This window comes from Rhinopithecus roxellana, chromosome 20 (assembly GCF_007565055.1).
Source record: "Rhinopithecus roxellana isolate Shanxi Qingling chromosome 20, ASM756505v1, whole genome shotgun sequence".
Lineage (NCBI taxonomy): Eukaryota > Metazoa > Chordata > Mammalia > Primates > Cercopithecidae > Rhinopithecus > Rhinopithecus roxellana.
Genome location: NC_044568.1, coordinates 9189106 through 9204879, shown reverse-complemented (window position 1 = coordinate 9204879; position 15774 = coordinate 9189106). Strand labels below are relative to the sequence as shown.

At 54.3% G+C, this 15774-nt stretch overlaps 2 protein-coding genes across 3 annotated transcripts in view; one reads left to right on the top strand and one right to left on the bottom strand.

Annotated features, from left to right (window-relative positions):
• SEZ6L2 (seizure related 6 homolog like 2) overlaps nt 1-8558 on the bottom strand; it is a 28888-nt gene extending 20330 nt beyond the window's left edge. For both annotated transcript variants that reach the window (XM_010387660.2, XM_010387669.2), the window contains exons 1-5: nt 8236-8558; nt 7128-7259; nt 6091-6390; nt 4992-5131; nt 4530-4731 (exon numbers count right to left, since the gene is read on the bottom strand). In XM_010387660.2, the coding sequence (XP_010385962.1) occupies nt 4530-4731; nt 4992-5131; nt 6091-6390; nt 7128-7259; nt 8236-8314 (853 nt within the window). In that variant the 5' untranslated portion in view covers nt 8315-8558. The remainder of the gene's footprint in view (nt 1-4529; nt 4732-4991; nt 5132-6090; nt 6391-7127; nt 7260-8235) is intronic.
• A 1719-nt stretch (nt 8559-10277) lies between these two features.
• ASPHD1 (aspartate beta-hydroxylase domain containing 1) lies at nt 10278-15507 on the top strand. Its single transcript, XM_010387647.2, is given in 4 exon segments — nt 10278-10333; nt 10335-11224; nt 14411-14524; nt 15331-15507. Coding segments are annotated over 4 exon segments (1170 nt in total). The 3' UTR covers nt 15441-15507.
• The last annotated feature ends 267 nt before the right edge of the window (nt 15508-15774 follow it).

Sequence of the window (15774 nt, the reverse complement as noted above, 5' to 3'; positions counted from 1 at the left end):
TTAACCATTGTATTTTTTTTTTTTTTGAAACAGAGTCTCTGTCACTCAGTCTGGAGTGCAGTGGCTTGATCTCAGCTCATTGCAACTTTCACCTCCCAGGTTCAAGTAATTCTCCTCCCTCAGCCTCCCAAGTAGCTGGGGTTATAGGCGTGTGCCTTGACTCCTGGCTAATTTTTGTATTTTTATTATTAGTATTTACTTTATTATTATTATTTTTTGAGGCAGAGTCTTGCTCTGTCACCCAGTCTGGAGTGCAGTGACATAATCTTGGCTCACTGCAACCTCCACCTTCCAGGTTCAAGCAATTCTCCAGCCTCAGCCTCCTGAGTATCTGGGATTACAGGCATGCGCCACCACACCCAGCTAATTTCTGTATTTTTAGTAGAGACGGGGTTTCACCACATTGGTCAGGCTGGTCTCAAACTCCCGACCTTGTGATCCGCCTGCCTCGGCCTTCCAAAGTGCTGCGATTATAGGTGTGAACCACCGCGCCTGGTCAATTTTTGTATTTTTAGTAGATACAGTGTTTCATTATGTTGGCCAGGCTGGTCTTGAACTCCTGACCTCAGTGATCCACCCACCTTGACCTCCCAAAGTGCTGGGATTACAGGTGTGAGCCACCGTGCCTGGTCTAACCACTGTCTACACTGGCCCAAGACTTATTTATTTTGTGTCCTAAAAGGCTAGTCTATCTGGTCAGGAGTTCAAGACCAGCCTGGCCAACATGGTGAAACCCTGTCTCTGCTAAAAATACAAAAAATTAGCCGGGTGTGGTGGCACACGCCTGTAATCCCAGCTACTCAGGAGGCTGAGACAGGAGAATCGCTTGAACCCAGGAGGCGGAGGTTGCAGGGAGCTGAGATTGTGCCATTGCACTCCAGCCTGGGCAGCAGAGCAAGACTCTGTCTCAAAAAAAAAAAAAAAAAAAAAAAGGGCTAGCCTGGCTGATCAATGGGTGCAGCCAAGAGGCAGCATGGAACCACTGGATTTGTCGTCAGGCAGACTTGAGTTCCAGTTCTAGCTCCAGAACTTACTAACTACATGACTTTGAGCAGGTGACTTCATCTCTAGGGACCTCTCACCTATTAACGGCAATAATAATTCCTGTCAGGGAAGATTGGCCTGAAAATTAAATAAAAGAAACACGCAAAGCACCTGGCACATAGAAGCTGCTGAGAAAACGTTAATCACACGCCCCTCAGCCTCAATTAATGAATGGCTGGGAGCCAGGGACTCGGGGATCTGGTGTCTGGCTGCAATAAACGTGCAGGTGGCTGAGCAATCTACATGACCTTTGAGTCTTTTTCTTCCTTTGAGAGATGGAACTGACAATGGCCACTCTCAGGGTTTCTGTGAGAAGCAAATGAAACTACGGTTGGTGAAAGGGCTTTGTAATGGGAAAGTTTGCTGAACTTGGGGTGAGGGGTGAGGGAGCCTTTGGCTTTTCAGAGAGAAGCTAATGAGGCCACTCTGGGCCAGAGGCCCCAGCTAGTGCAGGTTGGGAAGGGCTGAAACAGGGCCTCGGTCCCAAAGGTGCCTGGGGCAGCTGCGAAGCAGGGAAGACTGAACAATGAAGGCCAATTTATGCAATAGTCCTGCTTCCCCAAATGTTCCACTTAGCCTAAGGAGTCCTATTTTCAGTGCCCTGGGGAAGTGTCTGCTTAAAGGAGCCAATGGGGAACCGTATCTTCAGATTTCATAACATCTGAAGTCCAGCACTCAGTCCGGGCCTTCCAGGCATGCTCTTGCTCCCCAATAACCAGGTCCCTACTGCCAAATACATGTCCCCTAGCTCGCTGGCCCCCCAACGAATAGGCACCTTTGCTATGCACACATGAGCCCCTAGGGCAGGTCCTGAGCAGAGGCTTCAAAAGAGGCTGGAGAGGATGTGAGAACAGGATTCAGGGTGTACCCTGGATGAGGCACACAAGGCATCTGCGGTCAGCAGAGCTTTCAAGGAGGGCAGAATGCACAACACCAGCCAAGGCCATGTGGTGATGTGAAGCGGGCATTGGCCTGACACAGTTCTTTCTGTCTCCACGAAGCATAGGAAGACAGTGTGTCTGGAACAGGGCACTGGCTGGGCCCTTTCCTTGTGCACACGTGTATGCTAGAACATACCCTTGTACTCTGGGAAGGTTCCTGCACACACAGGTAAGCGTGGATGTACACACATGTGCAGGTTATGTGTCATAGGTCCTAACAAATGCAGTCATGCATGAATACAGCCCCGCTTCCCTGCCCCCAGATGTCAGAGGATCTTTCTAAGTTGCAAATCCGAGGCTCTCACTTTCCTGCTTAAAACATTTCAGGCCAGGCGTCGTGGCTCACGCCTGTAATCCCAACACTTTGGGAGGCCAAGGCGGGAGGATCACTTGAGATCGGGAGCTCGAGACCAGCCTGACCAACACGGAGAAACCCCGTCTCTACTAAAAATACAAAGTAAGCCGGACGTGGTGGCGCATGCCTGTAATCCCAGCTACTCAGGAGGCTGAGGCAGGAGAATTGCTTGAACCTGGGAGGCAGAGGCTGCGGTGAGCCAAGATTGCGCCATTGCACTCCAGGCTGGGCAACAAGAGTGAAACTCCATCTCAAAAATAAATAAATAAATAAATTTCAAATTAAGAGGCCTGGTGTGGTGGCTCATGCCTGTAATCCCAGCACTTTGGGAGGCCAAGGTGGGTGGATCACTTGAGGTCAGGAGTTCAAGACAAGCCTGGCCAACATGGTGAAACCCCATCTCTACTAAAAATACAAAAATCAGCCAGGTGTGGTGGCAGGTGCCTATAATCCCAGATACTTGGGAGGCTGAGGCAGGAGAATTGTTTGAAGCTGGGAGGCAGGGGTTGCAGTGAGCCAAGATCACGCCACTGCACTCCAGCCTGGGTAACAGTGAGACTCTGTCTTAAAAAAAAAAAAAAAAAAAAAATTCAAATTATCTCCCTGTCACACCTGCAGGTTGAAGTAGTCTGAACTCCTTACTGAAGCAGGTAAGGCTCTTTATGGTCTGAATCTGACCTGCCTCCCAGCCTGGTCTCTGGCCCATTTCCCCTTCACCCCTTTCTGTGCTTTGAAGGTAATAGCGTGACTGACAGTTTTGAGCTCTCACTGTGTACACACGCTGTTTGTGTTTTTGCTTGTTTTGTTTTTTTGTTTGTTTTTGAGATGGAGTTTCGCTCTTGTCACCTAGGCTGGCGTGCAATGGCACAATCTCAGTTCACTGCAACCTCCACCTCCTGGGTTCAAACAATCTTCTTGCCTCAGCCTCCCAAGTAACTGGGATTACAGGTGCCTGCTACCATGCCTGGCTGATTTTTGTATTTTTGATAGAGACGGGGTTCTGCCACGTTGGCCAGGCTGGTCTTGAACTCCTGACCTCAGGTGATCCACCTGCCTCGGCCTCCCAAAGTGCTGAGATTACAGGTGTGAGCCACCATTCCAGGCCACACACTGTTTTAAACACTTGACATGTATTAATTCATTTGATCTTCCACATAATACCAACTATTGTGATCCCTGTTTTTCAAATGACATCATGAGGCACAGAAAGGTTAAGTAACTTGTCCCAGGTCACACAGCTAGGACAATTCTATTTTCCATGCTAAATTCCTTCACCTCATCTGGGGGTCACATCTTCTCTCTCTGGGTCTTGGAGTGTGCTTTTTCGTCCACCTAGCCATCTGCCTCCCTCCTCTCCCTCCCTCCCACCCTTTCCCTGGCGAATTTATCCTTCAGGTCTCAGCTTAGTCATCATCTCCTCCAAGAAGATGTCCCCATATTCCTTGGGAGAAATTTAGGTCCCTTGGCTATGTGCTGCCCCCGCTGGTGTTTCTGCCATCATATTCCTTATCTCCTTGAATTGTAACCATCCTGATTACTCATCTGTCTTCCTACCTAGATTCTGAGCTCGTTGAAGCCAGATATACACCTGGTTTGTTCATTCCTCCTCCAAGGCTAACATAGGGCCTGGTATGAAGCAAGCACTTGATCAACATTTGTTGAGTTCAATGGATGAATTGTCCCTTGGATGTGTGCACAGATCTGTGAGTGTGTGAGATAAGTATGCATGGGTCTCCTCTGAGGGCCTGGCCCCCCAGGGTCACAGTCAGGAGGAAAAGCCCCCCTCAGCACCCTGTGCTTCGATGGTTCTTAAAGATGTCCCCTGTATAGGCCAGGCACAGTGGCTCATGCCTGTAATCCCAGCACTTTGGGAGGTTGAGGGGGTGGATCACGAGGTCAGGAGATCGAGACCATCCTGGCTAATACGGTGAAATCCCATCTCTGCTAAAAATACAAAAAATTAGCTGGGCATGGTGGCGGGCGCCTGTAATTCCAGCTACTCAGGAGGCTGAGGCAGGAGAACGGCGTGAACCTGGGAGGTGGAGCTTGCAGTGAGCTGAGATCACGCCACTGCACTCCAGCCTGGGTAACAGAGCAAGACTCTGTCTCAAAAATAAATAAATAAATAAAGATGTCCCCTGTATGCAGTATGGCCCCTGCCCTTCCAGCAGCACCCTCAAACTCCTCACCCTGATAGTGGATCCTGAAGCCACCGCCCCTTGGGACCCGTGGGCTCTGGAAGTGCAGAAGCAGCCGGTTGGTTGGGCTCCGAAGGACTTGTCCTTCTCCAAGCATGGACGAATTGGCCAGGAGTCGGGGGGCCAGGCCTGGGGATCCCCCACCAGCCAGCACCAGGAGCTCCTCCTCCTGAGACAGATTCAGCGTCTGCACCTAGAGAAGCCAGACACAGACCTGCCAGGGCAAGTCAGCCAGGGGTTTGACTTCCAAAGCCCCTGTCCTGTGCCTTTTCCCTGTGTGTAGCAGCCCAAAAGGCACCATGCTGCTGCCCAAGTTGTAGAAATCTGGAAGAGCTTTTGAGGTAACCTGAGTCATCAAATAGGTTCTTTGGCTCCCAGGCCAAACCCGTGCACACCCACAACCCAGAGGAAAAGGCTTGGAAGGTGCATAGTCACATGCTTTGGTCCAGTTACCTGGATCTCAATGCCGTAGCCAGGGTAGACATGGATGCTGTAAGTGCAGTCCAGGAGCCCCAGGGTACGGCTGGTGGGGCTCTCCAGATCTGGAGACTCCACATACCCTTCGCCCTCGGAGATGTTGTTATTACACAGAACTGAGGAGATACAAATGGCTGGGATGGAAGGAATGCCTGTGCTCTTGCCTTCCCAGCCAAGCAACTCTGAAGGCCTTCATCTGCCTTCTCCTTAGCACCTCTCATTATTTTTTTGTTTTGTTTTGAGACAGGGTCTCACTCTGTCCCCCAGGCTGGAGTTCAGTCGCGCAATCATGGCTCACTACAGTCTGAAACTCCTGGGCTCAAGTGATCCTCCCTCCTCAGCCTTCCGAGTAGCTGGGGCCACAGGTGCGCGTCACCACGCTGAGCCAATTTGTAAAACTTTTTGTAGAAATGGGGTCTTGCCATGTTTCCCAGGCTGGACTCAAACTCCTGGCCTCAAGCGATCTTCCTGCCTTGGCCTCCCAAAGCACTGGGATTACAGGTGTGTGCCACTGTGCCCCCTTACCATCTTTTTTTTTTTTTTTTTTTTTTTGAGATGGAGTTTCACTCTTGTTGCCCAGGCTAGAGTGCAATGGCTGGATCTCAGCTCACCACAACCTCCACCTCCCTGGTTCAAGCAATTCTGCTGCCTCAGCCTTCCGAGTAGTTGGGATTACAGGCATGCGCCACCACGCCTGGCTAATTTTGTATTTTTAGTATGACGGGGTTTCTCCATGTTGGTCAGGCTGGTCTCAAACTCCGGATCTCAGGTGATCCACCTGCCTGGCCTCCAAAAGTGCTGGGATTACAGGCATGAGCCACTGTACCCAGTACCATCTTTAAGCATACTCCCTCTCCCACCTGAGCCAGAACTCCCTTTCCTAACTGTTATATAGCTGAAACAATTGGAACACTGCCTGGTACTTAGTAAGGGTACAGAAATGCTACCTTTGTTATTTTTATTCTCCCATCTGTACCCAGGACTCCTTCCACAGTTCCCAGGAGCCTCTTTCCCATCCATCCCCAGCGTGTACCTATCTGGTGCTCCCACCCCCATCCCCTTGCCTTCGCCTCACCTGGGCTGGTCACCGTAGTGGTAACAGTTGTTGTGGTGATGATGGTGGTTGTGGTCTCCTCCTCTCCTCCCTCAGGCCCAAGGGGAGGCCCTGGGGAAGCAGGGCTGGGTGGGGGTGGGGCTGTGGTTCCTGGGGGCGGGGTCAGCAGCTCTGGCGCGGTGGGGCCTGCCCCCCTGACCCCCTTAGGGGTGACGGCTGTTGTCAGAGGCCCTGTCCCCGGCTCAGTGGCCCGTGGCAGGGAGGGCACTGTGAGAGTCTGGCCGGCCGGAGGGGTGGCTAGCGTGGGGTCCGGATCAGATCCTGGGACAGTGCAGAGAATGTCAGAGCAGAGGAAGAGCACACGGAGGACCTTGGGTGGGGAGCAGGGCTGAGGGAAGCTAGGAGTTCCCCTGCCATACCCCAAAAGCCTCCCCCACAAGGTACAGCACCCCCACCTTTCCCTTTCCCACTCTAGTCCCCACCTCTTCCCAAGGCTTCCACAGCCTGGGTCCCCCTCTTTCTCTTCTGGTCCCTTCTCTCCACCCAGCCCCTTCCACCCTGATACTCCTCTCCCCGAGCCTCTCTCTCTGCCTCCTCACTCAGATCACGTTCTCTCTCTGGTTATCTCCTCTCTCCTCTGTCTTGCTCTCTCTGGAACTCTTTATTTCCCCATTTCCCTGTTTAGTATTCTGATTGCACTCTGATTTCATGATTCGAGATCCACTAGTTTTTGTGTTTCATTCTCTCTCTCTTTCTGTCTTCCACCATTTCTCTGACTCTCGTTCTCTGAATTTCCATCTCTCTTTCTATGTGTCTGTTTTTCTGTCTGACCATCTCCTAATCATTCTGTCTCTGTCTCTCTGGTTCTGTCTGTGCCCAGGTTTGACTTCCTCCCACGATCTTGATTTGTGTCCCCTGAATCTCACAGGCCTTCCTGCAGGCTCTTTCCTCCTCTGCAGTATCTCTCTGCCTGCTCTTGTCTAGCCTGGCTCCCCATCTCCCTCAGCCCATTCCCTCCCTCTGCCTCCAGGCCACTCCTGCCACTCTAGGTGCCTCACCCGGCAGGTAGCCCAACTCTGGGCCCCTCCTCAGCAGGGCCCCATGGAGCAGTTCAGCCAGGGCCTCAGAGGCCACCGTGGGGGTCTCACTTCCAGGCTCTGGCAATATCTCCTCCTCCTTCAGGGGCAGACCTAGGAGGTGAAGTTGTGTGAGCTTCTCCACTCCCCCACATCCCTTCCTTCTTCAGAGAGATATTTTCTAGAACTCTTCTTCCCTCCTCCATCAGCTGGGCCTGCAGGGGCTCAGAGGGTCCCAGGCTCGACTGAGGGCCAAGATTGGAGAAGGGACTCCCAGCTGCCCTCATATTCCCACTCCCACACCTCTTCTCTCCCGTCCCCTCTCCCTTCTCCCCGGCCTGTGTGGGCCTTCAGTGAACATCTTAGCTCTTATGAACCCTGGACAGCGCCAGCAAGGCAGAGGGGTTGCCTGTGCTGCCTTCCCTTTCACCTCAGTGGTGATCTCCCCCCAAACCTGGGGCTCTGCAGAGGGTCTGGCGGCACCTCCCAGCCCTTGCTTCCGCAGTGCCTGGCTTTCTCTCTGGGCTTCTGTCTCTGCAATGTGGCTGTCTTTTTTCTCTCCCTCTCCTTCTCTCTCTCTCTCTCTCTCTCTCTCTCTCTTTCCCTCTCTCTCTCTGGTCCTCTGCAGTCTCTGCCTCCTTCCCTGGAGTCTGGCTGGGGGTCAGAGTGGGGGACTGAAAATCTGGTCTTTGAGCCCTGCCTCTGCTCATCTGTCTTTGACCATTCATCCAAGAACATATTTGTGTGTACAGCGCCTGGCATCTCTCTCAGCATCTCCATCTCCCACCCGGGTCCCTCCGTGCTTCTACCGCCTCCGCAGACATCCCCCCAACTTTCCCAGCCCTCCTTTGTGGATCTAGCTCCTGAGACACTGCTAAAAGCTTCTCTCATTCATTTCCCTGCCTTCTCAATATTGAGGCTTAAGGGGCTTTGGGTTCAATCCAGAAAGCTCTGGCTTGCCCTTTCCCCATCAGTTGTGCCTCTCCCCTCCCCCATGTGCTCGGAAGACCCAGGATGTTAAGAGAAAGGAGGGTGGAGGACCCCGCTGGGTGCCTTCCTGGGGCCCACCCCCACACTCTCATGTCCTTACCCTGGATCCAGGGACAGCTCAGCAGAATTAGGAACAGCAGCTGGGGAGGCGGCGGGTGCTGGGCCCTGGGAGTCCCCATGGCGACTCACCCCGATCTCTCTCCTCTGTGCCTCTCTAAGTAATCTGGCTGCCACCTTTCCTCCGTCTCCGATTATCTTTCCCTTTAATTCTTTTTTTTTTTTCTTTTTCCTGGTAGGAGTCAGCAAAGAGAGACAATTTCTCTGCCCCTTGGGATGGAGGGGCAGAATTGGGCTAGGGGTCGCCTGGAGCCCACCCCCCTTTGCTCAGTCTCCTCTGTCCTCGTCTCCCGGCTCTGTGGTAGAGGGGGCGCGGCTCCGGCTGCAGGGGGTGGGGCCGAGAGGGCCGAAGGGGCCGGGTGGCCTGGGTTACCCTCCTGCTCAGGCGCCTGGGTCCACCGGGCTGGCTGGACCCCAAGCTAAGGGACTGGGGAGGAGAAAGGCAGCTTCTGGGGGCTTAGGGTGGGGTCGAGGATCGGGGGGTTCCCCACTGGGCTCTAGCGGGGATTGTCGGGGAGGGGAAGGGGTGGGTTGGGGAACTGGGAGAGCCGAAGCTCGGGCACTGGAGCTGCGGGAGGGAGAAGCTGAGAAAGGTATCAAGCCCACGTCAGATCCTGGGGACGGGCGGAGGGAGGGGCCTGGGATTTATTTGACGGGGAGGGAGGAGGAGGAAGTGCAGATGGAGGAGGGAGGGATCATACGAGCCAGGGCCGTAATCCTCACTCCCGCGGCCCCTAGGGGAGGCAAAGGAAACTCTCTGGTCTCAGCAGTAATTAGCCCCCTCCGCCAGCCATTCCAGCACATCTGGAATCTGAATTTCCTCTTCCCAGGGCGCCGAGAGGCTGCACAGCTTGGTTCGCGCCTGCTCGGTCCCCCATTATGCCCCCTGTTCACATCCAGACCTCCCACGGGGCTTCCCTTTGCCTTTTACAGCAGCTCGGGTGGAATGGGCTCTCCCTCCTCCGGGAGAATGGCGAGCTTCCACGATTGTGAGAAGTCTCGTGAGTGACGGGCCGGGGTTTGGGGAGGAGAGACAGACCCCTCCTCTTCCATTAACCGTGACCCTGGCCAGTTAACAGGCGGCCTCGGCTCTGATTTTCCCTCTGCAGCGCCCTTTTCAGCACCAGCGACGCGCGGACAGCTCCCCTCGCCCCGCCGGGGCGGGCCCGGCCCGGCGCCGCCCGCGATTGGCTGAGGCCGCTTTTGGTGTTTGCCGGGCTCGTGGGCTCCTGGACTGGCCTAAGGCCAGCGGGAGTCACAGGCCGACCGACTGAGGGACCGGCCGTCCGACGGACTGGCCTTGGCATCCTTGCCCGCAGTCTCGGGCGCCTGCCCAGCCATTAGTCCGCGCTCGCCCCGCCCCTCGTGCCCCGCCCCCTCGTGCCCCGCCCCCCGTGCCCCGCCCCACGAGACCCGCCCCTTCTTTCGCATTGCGGGACGGCTGGAGGCTGGCACCCCGGCCCCTGCGCCCCACGTGGCGCCCTTTCCGGGCTGGGGGGGGGGGTGGGGAGGCACATCCAGAGACGACTCTCCCCCTCCCCCGGCCCCCGACTGAATTGCGGCGCCACTGGGAGGGTTCGGGGGTGGCTGAGCTGAGAGGGCTCCGGGAAGGAGTGACGTCAGGGTGAGTGGGAGCCAAGGAAGGAGCGAGTAGGAGAGAGGGAGCGAGAGCCAGGCAGGACCGCAGGGTCGTGGCTAGTGAGGAGCGAGGGCAAGGAGAGAGCAGTGTGGCCGGAGAAAAAGAAGCTGCCACGGAGAAAGACAGGCTGCGGGTTCCCGAGACTGCAGGTCCAGGCGGGGTAGGAACTGCTGCCCAGGGGAGCTAGAAGGAAGCAGGAGAGAGAGCGAGCGAAAAGCGGGGGTGGGGAGGAAAGGGGGAGATTGAGGCGGGAGAGAGAAGCAGAGCGAGAGAGAGGAGGCTGCTGAAGGCGAAAGAAGAGGGAGAGCAGGCGACAGAGGGAGAGGAGGAAGAAGAGGTAGAAGGAGAGAGAAGAGGGGAGAGAAAGGAGAGGGGGTTAGAAGTGCATGAAGGAGGGGAGAGGGAGCTTCAACGTGGAGAGAGGACCGCGGAAGGAGAGAGAGAGCCCAGAGTGGAATGTGGAAGGGAAATAGTCCAGCGGGGAGCCAGGGGGCAGCCATGGAAGGGACAGGTGGGGAGCTGGGGGTACAGGGGAACTGGGGTCCGGAGGACGCCCCAGGCCTCTTGGCCAGGGCCTCCCTGACCATGCTCCCGTGGCCACTACCCCTGGCCTCCTCGGCCCTCACCTTGCTCTTCGGGGCCCTCACTTCCCTGTTCCTCTGGTACTGCTACCGCCTGGGCTCCCAAGACATGCAGGCCTTAGGGGCTGGGAGCCGGGCTAGGGGTGTTCGTGGTGGGCCTGTGGGATGCTCGGAGGCCAGCGGGCCAAGCCCAAGGGGTCCTGGGGATCCCGGGGAAGGACCTAGAACGGAAGGCCTAGTGAGCCGGCGGCTTCGGGCCTACGCAAGGCGCTACTCCTGGGCTGGGATGGGTAGAGTGAGGCGGGCAGCTCAGGGTGGCCCAGGCCCTGGGAGAGGGCCAGGGGTCCTAGGTATTCAGCGCCCAGACCTGCTTTTCCTACCAGACCTGCCTTCAGCCCCCTTTGTGCCGCGGGATGCCCAGCGGCACGACGTGGAGCTCCTGGAGAGCAGCTTCCCTGCCATTTTACGGGACTTCGGGGCTGTGAGCTGGGACTTCTCAGGGACTACCCCTCTGCCTCGGGGCTGGTCCCCACCTCTGGCCCCCGGGTGCTACCAGCTCCTGCTGTACCAAGCAGGCCGGTGCCAACCCACCAACTGCCGCCGGTGCCCGGGGGCCTATCGGGCACTGAGGGGGCTTCGAAGCTTTATGAGTGCCAACACCTTCGGCAATGCCGGCTTTTCCGTTCTCCTGCCTGGGGCCCGGCTCGAGGGCCGCTGTGGGCCCACCAATGCCCGGGTCAGATGCCATCTGGGTAAGTAGCTGCCGCCTACTGACAACCTCCTTGCCTTGATGATTTTCCTCCCAGACCCTTCTCTCCGGCACAGAGCTGTCTGCTCTACGGTTCTCATTGTGCCTCTCTGCTTCCATGGCTCCCTGTTGCCACCCACAGCAGCATTTCCTGAGCCTTGGCTATCAGCACACCATATTCATAAGCTTTGCTGTAGTCATTCCCACCTGTACTGCGTTTCTTCACCTTGGCTCTCCCCTCGACCTTTTGTTCTTCGTATTTAAAAGAAATATTTATAGCACTATCATCAGTATTACTTGCCCTAAGTAGAAGTACTCATAAAAAGCCTGGACAGGCCGGGCGCGGTGGCTCAAGCCTGTAATCCCAGCACTTTGGGAGGCCGAGACGGGCGGATCACGAGGTCAGGAGATCGAGACCATCCTGGCTAACATGGTGAAACCCCGTCTCTACTAAAAATACAAAAACTAGCTGGGCGAGGTGGCGGGCGCCTGTAGTCCCAGCTACTCGGGAGGCTGAGGCAGGAGAATGGCATAAACCCGGGAGGCGGAGCTTGCAGTGAGCTGAGATCTGGCCACTGCACTCCAGTCCGGGTGACAGAGCGAGACTCCGCCTCAAAAAAAAAAAAAAAAAAAAAAGCCTGGACAACATAGTGAGACTCTGTCTCTACAAATAATAAAACAATTAGCTGGGCATGGTGGCCCGTGCCTATGGTCCCAGCTACTGGAGAGGCTGAGGTGGGAGGATCACTTGATCTCAGGAGTTTGAGGCTGCAGTGAGCTGAGATTGTGCTACTGCACTCCAACCTGGGTGACAAGAAAGTACTCATAAACACAAGCTGAAATTTAAAAAAGAAAGCTTTCAACAGTCTAGAACATTCTAGTTAAGTGCTCTAGTCTCTCTGATCCTGAAGCCTACACTTTTTTTTTTTTTTTTTTTTGAGACGGAGTCTCGCTCTGTCGCCCAGGCTGGAGTGCAGTGGCATGACTTCGGCTCACTGCAAGCTCCGCCTCCCAGGTTCACGCCATTCTCCTGCCTCAGCCTTCTGAGTAGCTGGGACTACAGCTACAGGCAGGCACCTGCCACCTCGCCGGGTTAATTTTTTGTATTTTTAGTAGAGACAGGGTTTCACTGTGGTCTGGATCTCCTGACCTCATGATCCGCCCGCCTCCACCTCCCAAAGTGCTGAGATTACATGTGTGAGCCACCGCGCCCGGCCTTTTATTTTTTTTGAGACAGGGTCTCGCTCTGTCACCCAGGCTAGAGTGTGCAGTGGCACAAATATGGCTCACTACAATCTTGACTTCCTGAGATCAAGGGATCCTCTCACCTCAGCCTCCTGAGTAGCTGGGACCACAGGTGCCCACCACTATGCTTGGCTGATTTTTAAAAAATTTGTGTAGGCCGGGCATGGTGGCTCACACCTGTAATCCCAGCACTTTGGGAGGCCGAGGCAGGCAGATTACCTGACATTGGGAGTTCGAGACCAGCTGACCAACATGGAGAAACCCTGTCTCTACTAAAATTACAAAAAATTAGCTGGGTGTGGTGGCGCATGCCTGTAACCCCAGCTACTTGGGAGGCTGAGGCAGGACAATCACTTGAACCTGGGAGGCGGAGGCTGCAGTGAGTGAGTCGAGATCACAACATTGCACTCCAGCCTGGGCAACAAGAGTGAAACTTCATCTCAAAAAAAGAAAAAAATATTGTGTAAAGACAGGCTGGACCCGAACTCCTGGGCTCAAGTGATCTTCCTGTCTTGGCCTCCCAAAGTGCTGAGATTATAGGTGTGAGGCACCGCACCCAGCACTTTTTGATGTCTTAAAGACTGGAAGAAAATGGAAAGGGAAATAATTTTCTGTTATTCCATGCCATGACCTTGTTTTGCCCCAAATTATCTCCTGTGCTGCCAGCTGGATGTGTCCTACACTTCAGGGCACACTGGCCTCAGGATCAGTTCCCGATCCTTCCTCTCCTCCCTCTCTCTGTGCTCTAAATCATGAAAGCCTTCTGGCCAATCCTGACAGATGCCACACGTGCTGTTCTTTTCAACCTAGAATCCCCTTCCCCCGTACCACCTCCTGGAAAACTCCTACTCAGCCTTCAGGATTCCAGTTTTCAAGTACCACACTTCCTCTGGGATGCCTTCCTGTTCCCCCATCATTTGACTTGGCTGCTCACTTTCCTCACCGCACTCGGCCATGTGGTCCTTGGGCCAGGATCCTCTTTAATCTTATACCTCGTGGGGAGACAGCACCTATCACACAGTAAGCTCTTGAGTCAAACTGTCAGGAAGCCCAGGAGGAAACGCCATTTCCTCCAGGAAGCCTTCTCTTTTCTCTAAAATGAGAGGTTGCTGCCAGGCGCCGTGGCTCATCCCTGAAATACTAGCACTTTCGGAGGCCAAGGCAGGAGGCCAGGAGTTCATTGCTTGAGGCCAGGAGTTCAAGACCAGTGCTGTCTGTATAAGAATAAAATAAAATAAAATAAAATAAAACAAAATAAAATAAAATGGATCTGGCCAGGCACAGTGGCTCACACCTGTAATCCCAGCATTTTGGGAGGCTGAGGTAGGCAGATCACTTGAGCTCAGGGGTTCGAGACCAGCCTGGCCAACATGGCGAAACCCTGTCTCTACTAAAAACACAAAAATTAGCCAGGCGTCGTGGTGGGCAGCTGTAATCCCAGCTACTTGGGAGGCTGAGGCAGGAGAATCGCTTGAACCCGGGAGGCGGAGGTTGCAGTGAGCCAAGATCATGCCACTGCACTCCAACCTGGTGGTAGAGCAAAACTACATCTCAAAAAAAGGAAAAAAAAAAAAAATTAGCCCGGAATTGTGGCACGTGCCTGTAATCCCGGCAGCTACTCAGGAGGTTGAGACATGAGAATCACTTGAACCTGGGAGGCAGAGTGAGCTGAGATCACACCACTGCACTCCAGCCTGGGTGACAGAGTGAGACCTTGTCTCAAAAAAATAGATGGGTCACACTACCCACAGCAGCGTTTTGCTAATCTCCCAGCACTTCCCTCCTCCAGGACTGTATTATAATTATACTGTGGCCACTTTCTGGAAAGAAAGGAGGATGACCACAAAACCTGGCATTTAAGACGCTTAGAGCTGTAAACTGACTGGCCAGAATGGGCCCCTGGCTTGGAGGCAGGAGTGCTGGATGCCCGCGTCTCTTCTTACAGGCCTAAAGATCCCTCCTGGCTGTGAGCTGGTGGTCGGCGGTGAGCCCCAGTGCTGGGCGGAGGGGCACTGTCTACTGGTGGACGACTCTTTTCTGCACACAGTGGCTCACAATGGTAACGGGGTGCCCATTCTGCAGGGGGGATGAGGGACTCAGGAGCAAAGGAGCGTAGACTAGAGGACAGCAGAATCAGGCCCAACAGACTTCCTGTCCTATCACCACCATCTTCCAGCTGCATGACTTGAACAAGTCACACAACTTCTCCAATGCCCTAGGACCACCACCTTCTTCATCAAGTGACTGCAAGGATTAAATGAGATAATGTTAAGTGCACAGAAAAGCGGTTACCAGCACAGGACTCTGGGTTCCTGTCCTACCTCTTGCACTTGGGCAAAGGACTTAACCTCCTTATGCTTGTTGCTTTGTATAAAATAGGGATAATTATGGTAATACCACAGTTTGTTTTGATTAAGAGTTGATACATATCGGCCGGGCACGGTGGCTAACGCCTGTAATCCCAGCACTTTGGGAGGCTGAGGTGGGCGGATCACCTGAGGTCAGGAGTTCGAGACCAGCCTGGTCAACATGGTGAAACCCCGTCTCTACTAAAAATACAAAAAAATTACCCAGGCGTGGTGGTGAATGCCTGAAATCCCAGCTACTAGGGAGACTGAGGCAGGAGAACTGCTTGAACCTGAAAGGCAGAGGTTGAAGTGAGCTGAAATCACGCCACTGCCCTCCAGCCTGGTGACAGAGCAAGACTCCATCTCAAAAAAAAAAAATTTTTTTTTTAATACATTTAAAGGGTTAGAACAGGGCCTGTCACTTATTCACTGTTTGCTTTTATGGTGTTTGGTGAGTGCTCTGGTGTGGAAATACCTAATGTCAGTGGCTCTGCTATTCCTGTCCCATGTGCCCTAGGCTCCCCTGAAGATGGGCCTCGAGTGGTCTTCATCGTGGACCTCTGGCACCCCAACGTGGCAGGGGCTGAGCGTCAGGCCCTCGACTTTGTCTTCGCACCAGACCCCTGAAGGAAGGTGCTCCCTTCACACACCTGGGCTGGAGAGACACTGCGCTCAGGGACGGCTTGATGGTAGCCAGGACCTCCTCTCTACTGCGGGGGGGGGGGGGGGTGGGTGGGTGCGGAGGGTGGGAACTGGCTAGTGAGCACTGAAATATAAATTCTGAATCCTCTCCTAACTCCTGACTACTTCCTTCCCAGGGAGAGGCTGGGGCAGGGCCTTATGTCTTCTCCTGGTACAATCAAACAGGTACTTCCTCTTTTTTTTTTTTTTTTTTTTTTTTGTAGAGTCAGGGTCTTGCTTTGTTGCCCAGGCTGATCTTAAACTCCTGGGCTCAAGTGAT